The sequence below is a fragment of the Lontra canadensis genome, unplaced genomic scaffold (assembly GCF_010015895.1).
Source record: "Lontra canadensis isolate GAN:19392208 unplaced genomic scaffold, GSC_riverotter_1.0 scaffold215, whole genome shotgun sequence".
NCBI classification, from domain to species: Eukaryota; Metazoa; Chordata; class Mammalia; order Carnivora; family Mustelidae; genus Lontra; species Lontra canadensis.
In genome coordinates, this window is record NW_022631209.1 from 390,889 (window position 1) to 412,386 (window position 21,498).

Below are 21,498 nucleotides of genomic sequence, written 5' to 3' on the forward strand. Positions count from 1 at the left end.
AAGAGCGTCAGGAAGGATGGTGAGATGATTTCAGGAGGACAGAATTGGGAGATGGGTTTGGGGTATGGGGTATGTTGCACCTGCGGCCCAGAACCAGGAGACTTGGGGGAAATTTTTGGAGGATGGAGTGAGGGCAGGTGAGTGTTTGTTGCGAAGCTCGCCCACCAGATGTAAGGTACTCTCCAACCCAAAATGCTGAGGCCAAAAAGTCCCCCGAAAGATAACTCGGTCAGCCTCCTCACTTTACAAATGAGACCAGCTCCAGGGGAAGCCTCCCGCTGTGGCAGAGCAGAGCTCAGAGTTCAAGTGCACTGTAGGTCCTGCTCCTTCTCTAGGTTCTGGTTGCCGCCTCCGCTCGGGGGTCAGCCCTTGGGGTGACAGCTGTTGTGACAGGCTGCAGGCTGGGCCTAACACAGGCATCAGTGAAACCAGCGCGAGGGCGCGCTGCCCACTGTCAAGGAGGGGAGAGATTCTGGAATGCGACGTGAATCCAGTTCCCACAACCCCAACCCACGCATCCACCCACCACCGGGATGGTTTTTTCCACCCAGATGGGGGAAAAAGCTGAGCTCCGCTGATACGCTACCAGGCCTCTTCAAGCTTCTGAGGTGGCCCACAGTGGACCAGAGACCTGGAGCCCAGCCCCTCCGTCACTGGACTGGGAGGCAATAGACGCCCTCCCTAAACTCTCCACCCCCTTTTCAGTGGAACTGAAAAAGGGAATCGCAAACACACAGTGAAAGGTTTCAGTGTTTTTATTTCCCTTTTTTTCTTTGGTATTTCTTTGTTTTCTCTCCTTTTTCTTTTTCTCTCTTTCCATCTCCCTTTTTCTGTCCTTTGACATTTGGGCCCTGGGAAGACTCAAGGGAAAACTTGTAACAGACATTCTTCTTTGGGAGACCTGCAGTGCGATCTCTGGATAACCCACGGACAAAAAAATAGGTCAAACCAGGAAACCTGCCCAGGAGAGCAGCACCCGGAGCTTGGGTCTCTCGACCCCTGCTGAGAAAGAGGCTTCAAAAGCTTTTCCCCAGAGTGCTGCCCCCCCCCACTTCCCATTCTGTGGCTGCCTCCTTTGTGAACTAATGACTGTAATTATTACCTCGCTGAGCTCTTTTGTTATCTCCAGTGCCAAGCCCAAGAGTGGGGGGAGTGGGCTCCTTTACAAAATCAAAGTCTTTATGAAGCAAATTGCTGTCTAGGGAGGGACCACGTTAAGGGAAGACAAATCAGATCCCTGAGTGCAGCGAAGTAGGGTGTGTTAAATAAAAAATCTAAATACCACCATTAGATTCAAAGTACTCCAGAGCTATGGGATTTAATTGAGTTTAAACAGTGGGATTTTATGCCGCGTTAAAAAAAAAAAAATTATGTTAAGTACAGGTGTTGTGGTTTCTACCTTCCCTGTGTTTTAATCCGTTTCTTCCTTCGGGGCTTTGTGAGTGTTTTAAAAGCTTGTTTTAAAGAATCTTTATGTCTTCGACCACTTACCCATTGCAGAGAAGTTCTGCAACCCCAGCGTTCTGGGTTGAAGCAAAACATTGCAGGATTTGGTGTGGATTTAAACAAAGAACTGATCTCTCCGACTGCTGGAGCGAGAGCCGCGCAGCTGCCCTGCCCGCGCGCAAACGGCTGAACCACGGAGTCTTTACACCCTGGCGTTGTAACCTGGGTCCTCTGAAGCCGAGAGCTCCGGAGAAGGTGGCCACACTGAGGCCTGGGTCCATGCCCACTAAGCGCCTGCGGCCGGAGGCAGGCTTCCCGACACAGCCGACTTTGCAACAAGTCTACGGCAGGACCTTGGCCAGCGCCCTTCCCTGACAACACTCGGGGGCAGGGGTTTGGATCCTGGTGCCCCTCCTCTCCCGCGCACGAAAGAAGACAAAGCTTCGTGGAAAGACTTTACCAGGCCCCCGTGTGCCTGGGACGTAGGACTTGGGCTTGAATGCGGCCACGCAGGCCCCACGACGCCCTCCCTAAGCGAGGATCGAAGGGCTGTGGCCAAGAGAGGATCCGTGAGTCTCTGCTTTGGCAGCGGCTTTGGTAACTTGATTGAGGAGAGCAGAGAAATGAGGGCTTCTGAACAGAATGGAAATGAAAAACGTTCGCTCAAGGGAATGCACGCGGCGGAAGGCAGGACGCAGCCTTTCCAGGGTCTTCCTCGGCCTGTCTCTCAGAGCCCAGAAGCCGCAAGATGTGCGTGACGCTGATCTCCGCTACCAAGAGAAGCAGCGCGAACTCAACGCGCCCCAAATGTCTCAGGGCGTCTTCCCTTTGTTTAACAGCTTTTAACGTAAAGGATATTGTACGAGAGTCGCGATTCTGACTTTATCAGAAGAGAAGAAACCCCTTCCCACCAGGCCTCAGAAATAGTGAATCTCGCCGCCCCCACTACCCTCCCCCCGCTATCGTGAAGATTCCCGGAGGGGTTGGGGGTGGGGAGGAGATGATCAATTTGAGGCCTGCAGACTTGAGGCCCAGCAGACGATGCCTTCTTTCCGCCTTGAATTTGGAAAGCTCAGATTGCTTAGCTGGAAACTGTACATGCGTCCCACGCACACGTCGATTCCGGTCATACGGAAGCAGCAAACCCTTCCACGCCTCCGCGGGCCAAGGTCACCAAATGACCCGATCAGCTGACCCTATCAGCTGTCAATCCTGCCTGCTGATTCTAGTAGTTTTCCCTCGCCCCCCTCCAAGAAGTTTCCATTCGTTTTATTTATTTTTTTTCCGCAGCCCAGGTCCTCGGTGATAGGCTCCTGCATGGATTTTAATTGCCTCAATCAGCAGTCTTTCTCCCAGCCGTCACTCAGATCCTGGACGGTGGGTTCGGCGACCGCTCTCCCCGAAGCACGGGAATGACGCGCTCCTGAGCACCGCGCGGCTCAGTAGGAAGGCGTCAGGCTCCACTCAGGAGCTGAGATGAGGCTTTCAGTGCGTAGGCGCCCTTCCCCCACCGTCCCCTCCCCAAGCTCACGAACCGCTCCTGATTCCAGCCCAGCCGCCGGGACTCTCGAGGTCACAGCGACCTCAGCACCGTCTTGGAGGAAGGCGGCGCGGAAATCGCGCCTCCTTCCCGGCAGCAGGAGCCAGATCTCAAACAATACGCCAATCGATGCCTGTGTGTGACTCGGTTCGGCCACCGGCTCCGCCTCGCCAAGGTCTGTCTGGTCTACCCCTCGCTGAAGCCGCGCGCAGGCGGCCGCGTTAGCACTCTGGACAGCGCTCCCGGACCCGCGGGGGCTGTCTGCAGGCTTGCGGCTAGCGCTCCCCAGGGGCTCCCCTGCACGCCTCCCACCCACACGCTCTGACTCCAGCTCGTGAGCACCGTCTGCCTCGCATCCTCCCGCTCCCATTTTTTTTTTTTTTTCTCTCCGCCGCCCCCTCATCCATCCGGATTGGACTCCTTCCCCTTCAAAAGCAGTTCGGGCGCTCGGCGCTTTCCCATATCCCTGCGGCGCGGACCCTTCGGTCTCCCTCCCTATCTCACCTCAGCCACGTCTCTAAGCCCTAACCCCAGAACACATACACGCACTAACACGCAGACACGCACGTTTCCTGTCCCTGTGTGACACCCACCCTCTGCCGCACGGCCGCGCGGGTCCCCACACGGTACCCTCCTCCCGCCACACTCACGCACGCGCGCGCAGAGCGAGCCGAGCCGAGGGCAGCTCGCCGACAGTTCGCACTCGGAGGCGACCCGCTCCAGTCGCACAGCGCTGATGGCATCTCCGGGCTCCGGCTTTTGGTCCTTCGGGTCTGAAGATGGCTCCGGGGATCCCGAGAACCCCGGCACAGGTAGGGGAACAAGGATCTGCTCCAGGAGAGCTTTGCGGGTGGACTGGGGTTTGCAGTGCTAGGGAAGACGAAGGAGGTTTTTCCATCTGCAACAGGAAACTTCGGACACTTCGCCCTGCCCTCGCTGTAGGTCCCTGATGTCCCAAGAGACCAAAACCTCACATGCCCTTATCTCTTGCGAAAGACGCCTAAGAATCTCAGACTCCTTTCAGTGAAGTTTGGGAGAGCCCCCCAAACACAGAGGCGTCTCCTCGAAACCAGAATTCCGTGGGCCTGGGGCACTCCCACCATCTTGGTGTCTGGACCCTGTAGAGGGATAGAGTGGCTGTGGGAAAAGGGGGAAAATGGGAGAGAATTCTTGGGCTGGAAGGAGAGCCTGCGAGGAAAATGGACAGCTTCGATATCTAGGAAAACTCGCAAGGCAGGAAGGGGGGTTTGCCTGAACGTTCCTATTGGCACCTGGAAGGCAAGTGCAAAGGGCTGGAGTCTGGGCTTCTCTTGAAAACAAATCAGCGAACGTAAGGTCGGGCTGGGCCGGGCCGCCTGGCTGCCGCGCCCCTCCTGCACCTGTCTTCTGTGCGCAGCTCCCGGCCGCCCTTTTCCCCACCCCGGCTTTAGTGCGTTTGTTCCCGTAGAACGAAATTTCACACGTCTGCCGTTCTCTTTCTGCCTCGCTGTCCTCCTACCTGTCTTTCCTTGCAGCGAGAGCCTGGTGTCAGGTGGCTCAGAAGTTCACAGGCGGCATCGGAAACAAGCTGTGCGGTGAGTGCCCTGCTCATGAGGGGGGGAGGGAACCGAACACGGCCAGTCAGTCGCCTCTGGGTCCCGCGGGGCAATGTCACCTTCTCACCTCCGCATCCCCAACAGCGGAGCTGAGGTTTCTTGGCCGAGGATAGGCAGGGGCGAGGGACCCGGGGTCGGCAGCCGGCTGACCAGCGCTCTCGTTGTGTTTGCCTAGCCCTGCTCTACGGAGACGCCGAGAAGCCCTCGGAGAGTGGCGGGAGCCAGCCCCCGCGGGCCCCCTCCCGGAAGGCCGCCTGCGCTTGTAATCAGAAGCCTTGCAGCTGCCCCAAAGCGGACGTCAACTATGCGTTTCTACATGCAACAGGTAAATGCGCTTCGTGGGGTCCCCGGGAACCACTGTCCCTCGCACAGCCCCACCCACCGCGACGAAAAGGGACCCAGGGCCAGGGCCCTGACCCGAGTCGTCGAGAATCACGGCGGAGGCGGACGGACCTTGGGTGAATCTTCAGCTGTAAGCGAGAAACACTGTGCCTGTCCCTTCATCTGAGCCCCAACCCCGGCCTATGCGCAGCGTTGGGCGCGGGCGTCCCAAGGGGACTCTAGGGCCTCGGCGCTCTAGTCCCAGAGCCGCCCTTGGGTTTGCGTTTGGCGGAGGTCCCCGCGCGCGCTGAACCTCGAGGTCGGCTTCTTGGTGGCCGCTGAAACGAATGGGACTTGGTTGCTGAGACGTTCTAGGTCTTTAGATCGCAAGAGTAATTCATAGATGCAGTTTCACAGGGAAACTATTACATTCACGTGAGACCTGTGCGGGGTTTTACTCCTCTGTGTTTACACACCCAGTCACCTAAATGAGCGCGCGAGCGCGCGCACACACACACACACACACACACACAGAGACTTAGGAAATAGCGAGCCATCTTAATGGGTCAGAGATCCTAACATTGCATGCTCCACTTTGCCTGATTTGCCCAAAGGCAATCCTCAAACATTTCTGATGTGACGTATTTCCATAATCGTTTAAGATGATTTACTGAGATATAACATTTGGACGGACCCCTGTGAAACAGATGAATGGAGGCATAGTCTTTTTAAAAAGAAAGCAAACAACACGTTGTCGATTGAAATGCAAGAATTAATTTGCGGTGGGGGGGAGAAACCGCAATTTCTCTTTTTCCTTCGTCTTTGAAAAATACCTCCCCTTTAAAGAAAACGCTCTGCGTTTCCAGATTTTTAAAGCACAACATCTCTCAATCCAAAGAGAAATTGCCGAATCAAGATCTTGCCTGGATATTTTCACGGTAAAATTAAAATGTGGCATTTTTTATTCCATTCTTTAGACCTGCTGCCAGCATGTGATGGAGAAAGGCCCACTTTGGCGTTTCTGCAAGACGTTATGGACATTTTGCTTCAGTATGTGGTGAAAAGTTTCGATAGATCAACCAAAGTGATTGATTTCCATTATCCTAATGAGCTCCTTCAAGAGTATAACTGGGAATTGGCAGACCAACCACAAAATTTGGAGGAAATTTTGATGCATTGCCAAACGACTCTAAAATATGCAATTAAAACAGGTATTGTCCAGTCAAAAATAATAAAGCTCTTTTTTCCTTTTACAATTTTTATTTTATATAAAAATGTTTTCTGTTTTGGCGTTACTGGTATTTTCAAATTTACAGAGTTATTTTCATCAATTAAAAAAGTCATTATTAGAATGCTATAAAGCAAAGGCACCCTTTACTATTGATGTTTTTGAAGTTGATAATATCAGAAACATTATAAATGTATCAAGTATAAATCATCAGATTTTACATTGCATGCATTTGGCCGTGGAGATTAACCACTGATGTAGAAGCAACCATTTGTCAGCAGAGGCCAGTAGAAGTGACCCAAAATGGAGACAGAAAGGGAATATAGAAATGAAAGCTCAAAAGGCATGATCCAAACAGAAGCCCAATACTAGTGTAGTGCTAGTCATTTCCACGGAGTAGGAATGGTCAGACATTGGACAAACCATTCTATGTAATTATCGCTACAGAGAGACAATAATTTGGCATTGTCTCAAATGGCCAGGACCTCAGATTCAAACCCCAGGTTTTCTCCTTTTTTAAAAGAAATGTCCACAAAAGAAATCACAATACAAACTAGCTTAACTATTCAACCGTGTTATATACAAGGATGTGTGTGTGCTTCGTAGCCATTCTGAATATAAAATGAAGAAAATGGGTGGGGGAGGGGAATCAAGTATCCTTATCCTTATTTTAAAATGTATTTTGTATTTATTGCTTTTTTTTCACAGTAGTCTTCATACGCTATTCATTTTGCAGCCCCAGGTGTAACATTTATTTGGGCACATTCTAAGCTTTCAGTTTATCTATGCAAAAATCAGCTGTTTGTCTCCCCAGATCACGACTACCCCTTCTTTTCCTGCCTTGTCTCTAACCATGCTGATGCATGGTACCACTACACTTCCTTAAAGCAATAAAACTAAGTATGAATGAATACCACAAGGGATAGAATACCTTGTGGCTCTAAATTGATTTGTAGCCTTAAAAAAGATCTCCTGGCAAATAAAAATGTCACATGAATATTAATTCCCATAGGAACTTGATCTTTTTATGTTGCCATTTCTTTGGTTAATGAATTATCATATTGCTCGCATCAACAACAAGCATTTTACAAATGTTTGCTGTGTGACATTTAGCTACTTTTTTGGGTTTTGTTTTTCTATTTGTCATACCAACAGAGAGGAAAAGTATGCAAAGAAGCAGCCTAGGGAAATCGATCTGCTGCATTATTCGTATCCGCTTCTGTGGGACTATAGACTTAGAACTAGGTACATAGGGAAAGGAGTTAAACTTGGTGATTTTGATCACACTTGGTCTGTGGAGTATGAATTTTGAAGGCTTATTAGTTATCATTCTCAATTATGTTCACAGAGACTCCACACGATGTATATACAAGGCATTACAGATGTTCTTCCTCCCAGCTTTTGATGTATCTGTGGGTGCAAACCTGAACAGTGCCTTTAATTCATTTTTGTTTGACCCATTCCTCTACCCTAATATTTCAATATGATAATAGTAGGTTGCTACCTATTTTTTTATTGCTACCAAACTGAAAAGAACCTATAAAAATGTTTTACATCTTCATCCTTAAAAGCTGGTGATGTCTGACATGTAATTTAAAGAGTTAAGATAATGGGAATTGCAAGTCAATGAAAGTGATAGTTCTGTCCGTCAATGCTTCATTTAGCATCAGGAGAAGATGGGGCCATTCAGTTCTTAGATTTTGCCATAATCCTTTGTGAAACTGTTGGTCAAATGTAGTTCTAATGCATTTTATTTAAAGTTCAGAGGAAAATGGGATGAAGTTGGATTTCTAAGCATCAATATCAATATTATTCATAACATATGTAGTCTTCTGGTCTTCCCTGTTCCACCCCCAAATAGCAGTTCAAAGAATTAACACCGGCCACCTCTTTTTGACTGGCAAGTTTACAGGTTTTTATGCTATAACTAGTATTTGACCACTAGCCCTATTTAGGGTCTGTAAAGTTGTTACCATCTCTGTGACCATTAGGCATTTTAGTTCTCCTCAGGAGATGTTTTTATAAAATACATTAGCACCTGCTTTCTACCAAGGAGTCCGTAATCTAATTTCCACTTGGGCTCCAAGCTCAGAGAGGAGTGAAGGGCAGTGGGGAAGATACTTGCAAACGACAGTCTTCATGTGTGGTTAAAATTACGTCTGTAAGAACAGTTGGAACAGAAAACTGAAAACTGCAGAGAATGATAGAATTCTGGAATAATTAACATTTTCAGGGCCCATTGGACTTGGTAGTGGTAGGGGGGTTGGAGCGCAGGGGTTAATGTCTTGAGTCTTTTAACGGAGCCATCAGACAAAGAAATGGAAGCATCGATAAATGAGGCCATCCTTGGGTGCGTGCTGCGGGTACACAGCAGTTTGGACCGACTCTGTAGACCTCCCCAGCTGATGGTGGACAAGAGGGTCAGGGCCGCCAGGGGCTGGTTGTTGGCCGAGGCTGTGCAGCCTTCGCGGCTCATTTGCTAATCTGTGGGGAGCGTTCCAGAGGCGTGAGCGGCTCTAATCTCACGTTTCCTCCTTGCTGCGCATGGCCGCCAACCCCGGGCCGGGGCGGGCGGCGGCGGCGGCGGCAGCTGGATGCCCAGGACGGCTGGGACGGCAGGCAGCCTCCAAGGCAGGTCTCTCACACCCTTTCTCTCGGAGAGCCCTGCCCGGATTCGCCGGCAGCCTGCGGGGAGTCACGGGGAGGGAGCAAATAGAGTATTTCTGCAGCATACTCCTGCAGAAATCAAGAGGACATGTTGTTCTAACCTGTCAAACTATCTCCCTCCATTTTTTTTCACATCACCGTCAATGAACGAAAAATTTGAAGCACGAGAGATTCAGGTGCCATGGGAGATCGAGATCAAATAAATAGTGAAGGGAGTCAAGCCATGGAAGCCACAAACTTACTTCCCAGTTTTCCAGTGGCAGGTAGCAGGATGGATTGGCCTTTTGATATCCTGGGGCTGGACACACACCTTGGAATTTCTCTCTCTCTCCCTCTCTCTCTCTCGCTTTTTTTTTTTTTTTTTTGCAGAGGTTTTCATGCCAAAGTTTCCAGAGTGTTAAATAGCGTGTGATAATAGATGCCACATTCATCCAGAAAATGCATATGAATTGGGAGAGTAGATTAATGGATTGATTTGCTAATCTTTATTAATTTCCTCGCTTTAAAGATATGGCTTAGGAAAAGAGAAATGAAGGGGCATCGGGAGGGAGAAGCGGCTGTGATTTCAGCTGTGAGCTCTAATGAAATGGGGAGTCAATGAGGCAGAGACAGGGGAGAGCTGTTCCAGACCACGGCCCCCGGGCGGCAGCTTTCTCACTTTCCCTGGATACATAAATTGACAGGGTCAGCATCAGAGGGCCTGGTAAAAAGCGAAAAGGTAGAAAGGCACTGTGCACAGCCACAAGGAGACAAAACAATGCCTGAGAGTGAGTGAGAGCCACACAAATCCCAGTCTCTTTGAAATGCGCCCTTTTCCAGCTCCTATCTTTTCTCAGTGTCTAATTGTGTAGCCACTAGCCGGAGGCTGATAAGAGCACTCCAGTCCTACAGATAAGCTCTGTATTGACTTTTGTCCCTGCTTTCCCCATTGCTTTCCTTTATCTTGTTCCTCCCATGCTGGCCTGAGAGACCGTCATCCCCGGGCTTCACACAGGTGTCCATAAGTGGAGGCCGCCTTCTTATCAGATGCTATTTCCATAATTGATCATCTTCTAAAATTTTTGCTGCCAAGCAAATCACAGATTTAGAGATAGGCTTTTATGGGGCAAGACAAGGAATGGAATTCTAATGAGGTATTTACAATCACATTTAAAATAATAGCCTCGGGAGTATTTGGATGTCAACTCCTTTAGAGAGTTTCAGAGAAATCTAGAAGTTAATTAGATAAGCCTTGCTAATGGACTCATCAGCCCATTGAATATATCTTCATGTATCTTGTTGACAAGGCAGTGATGTTGACTGTATCCCGCTTTATTTTAAATCACAACTGTGAAGGAGTTCTGTTGTTTGTAATCAAATATTTGGACCGAAAAGAATCAACAAGAATTAGATTTGCCCATGCCCTCTATAGGCAATCATCACCTTTTGAATCCAGGACAAATCACTCAACAGAGTGTCTTATGTTCCCATTTTTGCCTTGTCTTTTGTAATCATCAGTCATTTGTCACTGATATCATTACGAATATTGGCATGCCTGGCGGATGTCATGCTATGACTGATTCCCAGAACAACTTCAACAAAAAAGGATTTTTAGCAGCACGAGTGTAAGCAAGAATAGCTTTGGATTACATGAGCATGTTTAGTTTGCAAATGTATTGAAGGGATGCTAAGAAATAAACTAGCATAAGCATTGCAAACCCCACTTGTTATTTTTTTTTAATAGGATAATGTTTAGGGGAAGTTTTTTTAAGAGTGTGTTTTAAGAAATACCAAAACCCAAAATAGTCCCTCTTGTTAGATGAAATGCTCCTTTTGGGTGTGTCTGTGTGAACGCACCTACACACGCGCGCGCACACACACACACACACACGCACATGATGGGTTTCTGAATATGGATTTCCTATTACTGAAGGATATTTCAAGGTTCTTTAGCTAGGGCGATCCTGTGTTTGAGAGGCATTTAGTTTCACTGGATGCAGTCCTGATTCTGGTTTTCCATTATATTCAGGGCATCCCAGATATTTTAATCAACTTTCCACTGGACTGGATATGGTTGGATTAGCAGCAGACTGGCTGACATCAACAGCAAACACGAACATGTAAGTCATTAAATATGGGGTGTTTTTTTTTTAAATCCAGGATAATTATTAGTGAGATTTCGTGGTCTTTATTCTACTTCTCATGTGAAAATCTCTTTTTAATTAGGTAGCCCCTAACATAGTGATACAAACTTCAGAAGTATATGGGTGTTCACTTTAACTTAAAAGAGTCCTGATGTATCTTTCATGCAATCAAAGTTATATAACATTTTTCAAACACAAAAGGCACTTTCTTTGGCATTTTGGATTTATAATTATGTATAATGCAAACAAGAAACGGGACCAGATGATGTCTTTTAAATAGTATTACTCTGTAATGTTCTTTATTTATTCAATATGAAAAATGACCCTTGAGCATTAAGCTCTTGACTTTAGGAATATAGAAAAATGGGCAACCTTTAAGAAGACATAATTTTCTCTCTGTTCAATGTTATAATCAAAACCTTTGTGAATGTAGAGTTTGAAAAGGGATGTACAGTAGTTCTATAGATGTTGTAACAATGAAGTATTTCTTTGAGTTATATACATACATAAAATGTGGCCATTACTACATTTCAGGTTCACCTATGAAATTGCTCCAGTCTTTGTGCTCTTGGAATATGTCACGCTAAAGAAAATGAGAGAAATCATTGGCTGGCCAGGGGGCTCTGGCGACGGGATATTTTCTCCTGGTATATGATATTTCAACCTTTCTTTGTATTTTTTCTTCTGATATGCACTGCCTCATTATGAACACAGGAGCGATTAAATACCTAGTCTCTATTTCTGCTTATGTTAAATAGGTTATGTTGATCAAAAGCATGAGTGTGATAATACATGACCATTGGCCATGCTTCCAAGCCAACTCCCCATGCTTGAGCAATAGTTATTTGTGTTCAGAAAGAGGATAAACAGGTAGAAATTTACCCAGTCTTTCTACTGTGATCCTATCTAGAAGATGTGTGGATCATGAAGAACAGAAGAATAAAGATTCCTCGTAAGGGAATTCACTCTCTGAAACTCTTCCCACAATTAGTGAAAGGGTAGCCTCATTTAATAAAGCCTTCTCTGTTTTGGGATGCATTATGAGGCACAGCTATGTAATAGAGCGTAGGTACTCTGTCCCTTTCAAGTAACAACCAGAGAAGCTGATTTACATCAATTTCAAGGAGGGCAGAGAGTGACTTGGGAAACCATTTCTTAAAGCTGAAAAGGAGGGTGTTGATTCCTTCCAGAGGCTTCTCTCGCCTTCCCTTCTTGCATCCTGCTTTTTATCACCAGCCACTGGATTCTAAACTCCATTGTTCACACCTCTTGCAGCCAAGAGAATCAACCTGACAAAAAAAGCCTTGCCCTTGGTTCCGGATCTGTATGTGACCTTGGTTTTGACGCAGAGAAGAAATAGAAGTTAGAAAGGTGGTTGGGAGGGAGAGTCACTGACCCGTGGAAAATAAACCTGGTGCGCAGACCATCACCTAATCAGTGGCAGGAGAGGATCATCAGAATGGGGCCGGTGCTCCATGCATGGAGACTGGACCTGTGGCCACAGCCACACCTGCCATTATGTTAGCAAGGGCCATGTCAGGATGTCCCTTCCACAAACCCACAGAGACAAGTGGATTATGAGGGAGAGAGAAAATAAAGAACAGGTTGAAAGAAGAAATGATAGGCAGGCAACAGTGGCCTCAAGGGTAGGGCTTAAATTAAGCAGCCTTACCTACAAGCTTAGATCTGCTATTATATTTTATGCTTTTAAAGATACAACACCATTTTTCAGGTGCTGAAGGAAAACATGTTAGTTAAATGGAAGGGAAAATTAGCCTTTTTTTTTTTTCCATCAAACACCAGCTGTGATGAATTTAAAGCTAGCCTTTATTTTGTAAGGGAACTCAGTTCTCCTTTGGAAAACCATTCCCCATGGAGGGAACTTTGTCATCATTGTCTGGAACTGAGGCTCTTAAGGTATTTTTCATGAGGAATTAGGTAGTGTTCAAAGACCAGCATTGTTTCTATTCTATTCTTCCTCTTACAAGGTTGGTTATGTGATTGAGCATTCTGAGCTCTCTTTAGTGGTCCCCAGGAGAGACAAGAGAACAGCTGCTCCTGCCAACCCTGAAAGCTTGGCTAAGGGGGCTTGGGCCAGACCTAATTTAGCTGTTCTTGGAACCCTCTTGCCCCGGAAAATATACACCCAGAGAAAGAACCCTCTTTGGCAGTTCTGCTAAGTATGGATGCCCCTATCAATGACAGAAGATGATCATGTGGAAAGACTTAACCTTGATCATGGGGCTTCTTCCTTGGAGCCTAAAGATCCATATCCTCTCATGTCAAAATGGAAGCCACTGACGTCATGCTAAGTATAATGTAGACATTGCAAAGTGGGGAGGGGACAGAAGAAAAGGCCATTGGCAACCTGTTTCTGCATTACATATACCTCTGCATTACAGAGGAGAGATGGATTATAGCATCCTCACTTGCAAATGGATGCCTTTCTAGGTAGTCTCCAGCCTTACTCCTAGGATATAGGGTCTTCCCATTTAAGGAGTCGGGATAGGAGAAATCATACCTCGTATGTGCCTGAGATCTGAAAGTCCTATTGCCTGGGACTAAACACAGAGATTTAGGTCTGTGACTTGAATACATAGCTCAGCTCATTTTACTTTACACCTCCGTCTATAACATCCAGAGGCTTCATGGAAAGGTCTCTGGAACTTCTAGAAGAAATCTGTTTATGTGATGTCACCTATGCCTGGGAGCTGAAGACTACTGGAGTATTCCTCACTACTCAGCAAGTCATGAAGGACCAAAGGAGAAGAAAAGGATATGTTGGCTTAGTCACAAACTTTTCCCTGTCTAACGGGATTTTCCTGATGATTCAGAGCTTGTTTATTGCATCCTTCCTCTCAAGATGCATCTGTCCTCCTGCCTGGGTGGCACAAAGCAGTCTGCTCTAACGATCCAGAATCTTCTTCATGTCTCTCAGGGCTCCTGGATCTTTAGACAGAGAATAATTGGAGTGAGGAGACACAATGAGGAGTGGCAAGGTAGAGCTGGAAGGTTCTTGAATAACTGTGCTATGTGACGTGTTTTCTTTGTGTTCATCTTCCCCTTTTTCTCCTGCCTCCTTTCTCCCCAGCCTCTCTCACAAGAACAACTGGGACAGTGCTTCTCTGCTGGGGCTCTTGTACCCCTAGGGGACATTTGGCCATGAATGGAGAAGTTCTCAGTTGTCACAGCTGGGCGGGGGTGCGGAGGAGGCAGGTAGTACTAGCAGCATCTAATGGATAACAGTCGGGGATGCTGTTAAACACCCTGCAGTGCACAGAACAGCACACACCCCTGCCCCCCGCCGCCCAACAAGCCGTTCTCATGCCCAAACTGAAAAACCATAGGATGGAATGGAATTTCCTTTAAAAGCTGGTCCCTTTCCCAGCAGCATCCTACAACCTCAGCCCTTGTAGACAAGGTGTCTGCTCAAAGCAGGCCTGACCTGGATTCTGCTTGCCCCATGTCTCTGGGGTTCAGAAGATGTAGAAATTACCCTTATTCTGACTGAAGACAGAGCCAGGGCCAGGCTGCCTGCTTGCTTCAGGACCCAGGGTGCATGAGGCAAAAGTCATGGCCCTATGTGAGCCATTCAGTTTGGTACAAAGAGCTCTCTGCTCCTCAGCCACCCAAAGGGAAGGGAACTCAAAGCCCAGTGTGTCCCCTATGGGAAGGGAGGAGATAGTGGCCTCACTCTGCCTCATGATGTCCCTGTTTCCATGTCGTCATCTCCATTTGCATGCACAACAACCTGTCTTCATCTTACGTTGCAAAAATTCTAAACTTTCCAACAATCTTGGGGGAAAGCTCACTTTTCTTTGCTGGAGACCTTACTTATAAGATACAAACGTTACGGTATGAAATCCTTGACAATCTTAGGACGACAAAGGAAAGGCAATTCAACATAGACTTAAAATTCCCTTAGTTTTGTGTTTTCTTATCATTATGAAATAAGATTCTGTTCAGCTATTACAATTATACTTCTGTGATGTCTTTGAGTGGAAAGAATTTCTGGGGAAATGCACAGATGAGTATGATGAAATGGGCTTGGATGTTTATCCTCATTCTGTGAGAATTGTGGATTAACAGTCCACACCATTAGCTACAACAGACTTATCTTTGTGCAAGTACAAGACATTGCCTGAGTTGAAATGAAAAGAAATGTTTTCTCCATCAGGATAAAAATAAGATTTCCACAGGCGTAATGAAGAATGACCACGTTCACATGGTGCAAAGGAAGGCAACAATTTCTCAGTTCTAAAGAACCTCTTCAGAGGAGTCCCAGCAAAAGCAGAATCAATTGGCAGTTCTGTTCAGCTGGGATACAAAGGGGTGGCATGTGTCCTATGGTTTGGCCCGATGCTCCCTTCTCTTGACCCTCCTAGCCTGAGGATTCAGTCTGAGTTTGAGGATTCAGTTCAAAGAATAACCAATAAATATGGCTTTCCCTCTGTCCAAGGAGGAGTCTAGGTCAATGGAAATAAAGAATGGTGCTTGTATGTGAAATGATGTTGGTAAGGACTACAAAAGGTCACTGTGTGTTGCTGTTACTTCCTTTAGGTGGCGCTATATCTAACATGTATGCCATGCTGATTGCACGCTTTAAGATGTTCCCAGAAGTCAAGGAGAAAGGAATGGCTGCTGTTCCCAGGCTCATTGCCTTCACATCAGAGCATGTACGTTGTTTCTGTTCTTTCCAAGTTTAAAGTTACAGTCTGTAAAGCCCAAGTGGAAAGAGTCATATTTGGAAATGCTTTATCCCCAGTGAGTAGATACTTCTTGGGAGAGAATGAGGGGAGAGAACAGTTGAGTGGCACAATGGGGTAAACCCCTTTCTCTTTGAAATGTAGGAAAACCCTCAAAGAGAAAGCAGGATGTTTTACTCCTAGTTCCTACACATCATTTTTCTGTAATAATGTTGTGGGGGGTGGGGGAAGGAAGAGAGGAGAGGCCAGAGTGACTATGAACTCATTTGGACAACTGAGGCCATGACTACATAACTCAAATCTCCGGAGTGTCCCACTGATAACAATCTTTCTGTATGAAAATTCTGACCAGATGTTCTATCTTAATGGTGACTTGCACCATTTAATGTTTATCTTTGGTGGACTTAACCAGATGATTCACCACTCTGGAGAAATGGCCTAGAGGTCCTATCTGTCATATCTGATCTTCGGGTCAGTTCTGTCTCAGCCCATTACAGCCTCCTGTGTCCTGCTAGGCTGCTGGCCAGTCAGGATCCTGAGAGCTGGGACTTCCTAGCTGAGCGCCACAGCATAGTATTTCATATTCTTTCCATGGCTTTCAAAGAGTTAAAGCCGTTCTCCCTACCTCTGAGGACACATTGAATAAAGTGGCCCACCCTGTTCACAAGCTAGATGGCTTCCCTCTGCTAGGCCTCCAGCTTTCCTTCCTTTGCAGAGATAAAACCACACACGAGCTCAAAGCTACGCTTTGTAGCTGTTTGAGCAACATCTTGGCTCCAAATTCTCCCAACACACAGCCCTGCAATAAACCAGAGGCTGTTTTTGTCAGGCGTTAGTAAGCATTACCTGCCGTGGAATTCCTGAGATTTTTCCTTCACAACCTCTGCCTCAGAGTAGCCTAGGGTCTGGGAAAGAGTTGTCTCAGAGAAGATCAAAAAGCCCTCTGATGGTGGGGGAAATGGGGGATGGGGAGGGTATACGGGTCTATAGGGAAATGAGAGATTCCTGTAAAGAGACATCAGTGGGGAGAGGCAGGGAGTTATAGTGGGAGTCAAGGCACATCTCCATACAACTTTAATTTTTCTGCTTTAAGTGATGTGTGTGTGTGTGTGTGTGTGTGTGTGTGTGTCCATAACAAGGAAGCAAAGGGCAAGTACAAACTAGAAACCAGTGAATACAATTCACAACCATAGCAGTAGCCATTGATTCAAAGAAACTAGTGATTTATGTTAACAAATTATCATCAGCATTCTGTTTTTGGTCATGTTTTATCATTTTCTTGTTTTGTTCCTTTGTCCTTCCTCAACTTACAGAGGTCAAATTTAGCAGAGACATTCACAGCCTGAAATTACCTGCCTTTGCTTTCCTATTTGCTGCTTTCCTATTGCTACTTAAAAAATTACCACAAACTTAATGGAGTAAGCCAACATAAATTTATTATCTTATAGTTTTGGAAGTCAGAAATCTATAATGGGTCAGGCAATGCTCTGTTCCTTTGGGGACAGTAGGGGAGAATCCATGTCCTTGCTTTTTCTACCTTCTAGAGGCCATCTGCCTGCCTTGGTTCATAGCCCCTTCTTCCAATTCAAAACCAGTAGCTGAACATCTTCAAATCTCTCTCTCCCGGACCTCTGCTTCCATCACCACATCTTCTCTGGTTCTGACTCTCTTCCCTACCCCTATCACAAAGATCTTTGTGATGACTTTGGGTCCATCCACATAACCTAGGACAATCTCCCAACCCAAGACCCTTAGCTTAATCACATCTTCAAAGTCCCTTTTGCCATGTAAGGTAACATATTCTTAGGTTTCAAGGATTAGGATGTGAACATCTTTGCAGAAAGAGCATTGTTCAACCTATTAAGCCAGTATCTCACCATGAGATAATTTTCATTTTTCAGCTTCTCGGGAGAGAAAACCATGATATATTTTTTCCAGTTACTATTTCCCTATACTATTGTACCTCTAAATAGTTAAATGTTACTCTATTCTCAGTCTCAAAAAGCTCAGATGATCTTATACTGAGCATCTTCTTTTGGCTTCCATGCTGTTTGCATAACCCGAAATGAGTTTGGTCAACCAGAAAGCTGCCCTGTGCTCTCTAGTTTCGTGTGAATTTCTTGGCTCAAGCTTTATGGAAATTGACTTAACCTTGCTCACAAAGCCCAGGTCATGTGGTTTGAGAATAATTCTATGCTATGCCTCCATTTCTTGCTACAGCAAACTAAGAGGCTAATTCTTGACTTCTAAGTGAAAGAAAAGTGATTCAGCTATACAACAGCCATTCCATTCTTCCTCCTCCTTCTTGTACCTTTATCCATGCACATAATTATGAAAGAACATTTGAATTATGAACCTTTCCTAAAATACCAATTGGTTCTAACTCTATACCTATTTTTTTAAAGATTTTATTTATTTGACAGAGAGAGAGAGATCACAAGCAGGCAGAGAGGCAGGCAGACGGGGAGGGGGAAGCAGTCTCCCCACAGAGCAGAGAGCCTGATGTGGGGCTCGATCCCAGGACCCTGAGATCATGACCTGAGCTGAAGGCAGAGGTTTAACCCACAGAGCCACCCAGGCACCCCTCTATACCTATTTTTTGACAGATGAACTCTTTTTCTAATTTATGATATCCTAATTTATGATATCTAATTTATGATACCTGATATCCTATAACTATTTGACTATTTCCACCACACTTCCAATATACATTAGCTCATTTGATTCTCACAACATTCTTGTAGGACAGGCAGAGCAGAGATTATTATTAGCATTTTTTTAATGAAAAGGCCGCAGGTAGAGCCGGGATTAAATAGTTTTCCTGACTCCCAGGCCAGTGAGGTCCATGCCCCAACTACCTATGTAGAAATCAAATCAAAAGATTCAATGACAACATCTTGTATGCCACAGCACATCAATTAATTTGGCATTTTATACCTTCCCAAGTAAAATTTCCACCAAGATCTTTTCTTGTACTGTGACTGTGTTGCTAAATTATTACTCTCCTCACTAAAAATAAAACAAAACAACAACAACAACAACAACAAAACTTTACTTATTATCTCACAGGACTGGACTGGAGGGGACATTTAGAGCTCATTTAAAGCACTGCTATGTCTCATTGAACACTTGATCTAAACCATTCTGGACAGATGAACCCTTGAAGTAGCCTTGCCCATGAAGATTTGGGTTAAGAGGTAACATGATCTCTATATCTAGGTCCTTCTGGGTTCTAGACCTCAGGGCCATTCCATTCCATTCCATTCATCACTTAGTGTAATTGTTTCCAGCTTCAGGCCTGCCATAAATTCCTTAATTTTTCCAAGTTTTACAATTACCTTGACTCCACCAGCCCCAAAAATAGATCTTCACAAGCTGAAAAAGATGATCAAGTCATGAAATTCCTTTTCTCCAGGCCAATTTCCATCTTTGCATGGTGGTTTCATTCCTGAGTCCCTTAACCTGCAAGGAGAAACAGTAGTGGGAAAGCTGCTTTGGGATCCAGTGGAGGGAAGGAAGACCAAAGGCTATGGCAGAAGCTGCTTCAAGTATTGTCTCTCTCAAAGCTCTTTGAGAGTTTCCAAGGCCCAATACTTTTGAGAATCAAATGAGAGTCTCTTATAAAACAACTCGCCTCAGCTCCTGGGATGTAGGAAACGCTACATAAATATTAAGTAAAATTTTTTAAAACCCCACAACCTTACTTATAGATGAGGAACCCAAATCCCAGAGGTGGGAGATGCTTTGCCCAGGGTTTTTAGCCAGTCAGTGGCAGAGTCAGACCTTGAGCCTGTTTCCTGACAATCCCAACACTGTTCTTTCAACTACTGGCTTGGGTGACTTCTACACCACTCTAGCTGGCTGCTCTAAATTCACTTGTAGCATCCTTGCTAAAACCTTATTTTCCACATGTTTGTTATTCTAGTGCTAATTTAATTTCCTGATCTATTGAGCCAGGTCAAGTTACTGTCCTTTCTTCTAGTCTGAGCACTGAGTTTAAAACTTGGCATGTGTATAGAGCCATAGGGATGGAAATGACATTGAGAAACATCACACACTGAGGAAGGGAAGGGTCATCTTTTGTTTACTAAATGGCCCTCACCATCTCTGTTGCACCCCAAAAGCTACCGATCCCTTTTCTGGACACCAACTCAGACAAGAAGTTTCTCTTTGTTGATAAGGAGCTCAAGCTATTACATTTTTCTATTTGTTCAAATCCAACAGTTTTCTAGAAATTTTGAATAGGACTAAATTAAATAAATGGTGTTGCTACGAAGAACATTAGAAGAAGTAAATATTATCACTGAGTTGAAACAAGAGATAGCGTTTAAGCTCTGAGTAAAGAGTTTTAAGACTATTTTCCTCCCCAATATGGAATCACAAAAAATCAGAATTGGAAAGGATCTTAAAGATTGTCTGATTCCATACTCGTTCTTTGCTGGAATCTCATCCTTGTCACCGAATCTTCAGTAATAGAGGATCTTGGCAAAAATTAATCTGATGAGTTTAGCGTCCCTTCTTGAAACTAGGTTTAGAGGGAAGTTAAGACTCTGGCTGAATAATTCGCATCTCTGCTTGAATCCTTCGAAAGCCCAAACAAGCTTCACTACAAATTCCTCTTATTTCTTTGTGTGCAACAAGCTCTCCCAGAAATAGCCTCAGTGAAACAGCGTATTTGCATCTAGGAAAAATGTTCTTCATAATCAGAATAGGTCGTGGGATCTTTTAGGCAAATCACCACAACTCACTCCGCTCTTCACAGCCAGTCACCGATGTTCTGCTGAGACCCCTCATGGCCTCCGCCCACTTACACCGCCCACTTGTACCATGAGTGTAATAATTGTTTAGAAAGATGGTTTTCATATCACAACGCTACGTGAGAGGGCTCCATTCCAAAAACAGATGTTTTTTAACGTTTAAAAAAAAAAAAAGCAACGGACTTACAGTGACCCCGGCAGCTCGGAAAGACAGCTCCCATGTAATGCTCTCCATTAGACAGAGGCTTCGTCTGACAGAAATTCAGTAAGTGAAATTGTGAGCTAAATGCAGGTCACCTTTAGCCTCTGCATTCCCACCTCCTGCTCATTTCAGGGCCCTCGTCACCCCTGTGTTATTTTCTCCTTCTATTCAATCCCATCAAGACCTACTCTCAGGAAAGAGCCTGAGAGTCCCGTAAGTGATGGGTAAAACCTAGGTGTGGCCTCTTGTGGGGGGCATTTCCATTGCAATAGGAGACAAAGGCACAAGGCAGGAAGGCACCGTGCGGCCACGGGGCCATGGGCCAGTGGGATGTGTTCTTTATACCTTCACTCAGTATGCTCTGTGCCAGGCATTGCTTCAGGCACTGGGCAGACAACAGTGAACAGAAGAGACCCAGTGCCTGCTCTCAAGAGGCACATAGTGTAGAGTGGGGGAAGGAAGGACGGGGGTCTGAAGGGGACAGTCACTCTTCTCAGTGCCCTTGAGACCACACTGAATGATCACTATAACTGAATTCATGCTCAGTGCTGATGTCCACATTTGTCACCAGATATCATCCTTGGATCTCTCCTCATGTCAACTTAATCTTTGTACACACCATTCTTTTAGGACTTACTTAGGGCACAAATTCACAATGGGTGACTTTATACTGTACAACTATGAGTAATAAGTAGCAGCCTCCCAGAAACGCCTTGTACCAGATCCATATCACGTCAGTATCACACAGTCTCTGAGAACATGGTTTGGGGATCCCCTATCCTCCAAATCATTATAATTAGAAATCAATGAAGTGGTCTCACAGAGTACCAGCTTCTTTGTAAATCAGATGCTTTAGAAAGCAGAACGCTCTTTTAAGGCCACTTGATGAATAAAAGCAAGGACAAGGACTACC

The 21,498-nt window shown here is 45.7% G+C and overlaps 1 protein-coding gene across 1 annotated transcript in view; it reads left to right on the forward strand.

Moving 5' to 3' along the window:
* The first annotated feature begins 2,966 nt into the window (after positions 1–2,966).
* GAD2 (glutamate decarboxylase 2) overlaps positions 2,967–21,498 on the forward strand; it is a 74,356-nt gene continuing 55,824 nt past the window's right edge. The window contains exons 1-7 of the mRNA XM_032848953.1: positions 2,967–3,798; positions 4,501–4,560; positions 4,757–4,906; positions 5,880–6,113; positions 10,806–10,896; positions 11,455–11,567; positions 15,481–15,596. Coding sequence (XP_032704844.1) covers positions 3,723–3,798; positions 4,501–4,560; positions 4,757–4,906; positions 5,880–6,113; positions 10,806–10,896; positions 11,455–11,567; positions 15,481–15,596 — 840 coding nt within the window. The 5' untranslated portion in view covers positions 2,967–3,722. The remainder of the gene's footprint in view (positions 3,799–4,500; positions 4,561–4,756; positions 4,907–5,879; positions 6,114–10,805; positions 10,897–11,454; positions 11,568–15,480; positions 15,597–21,498) is intronic.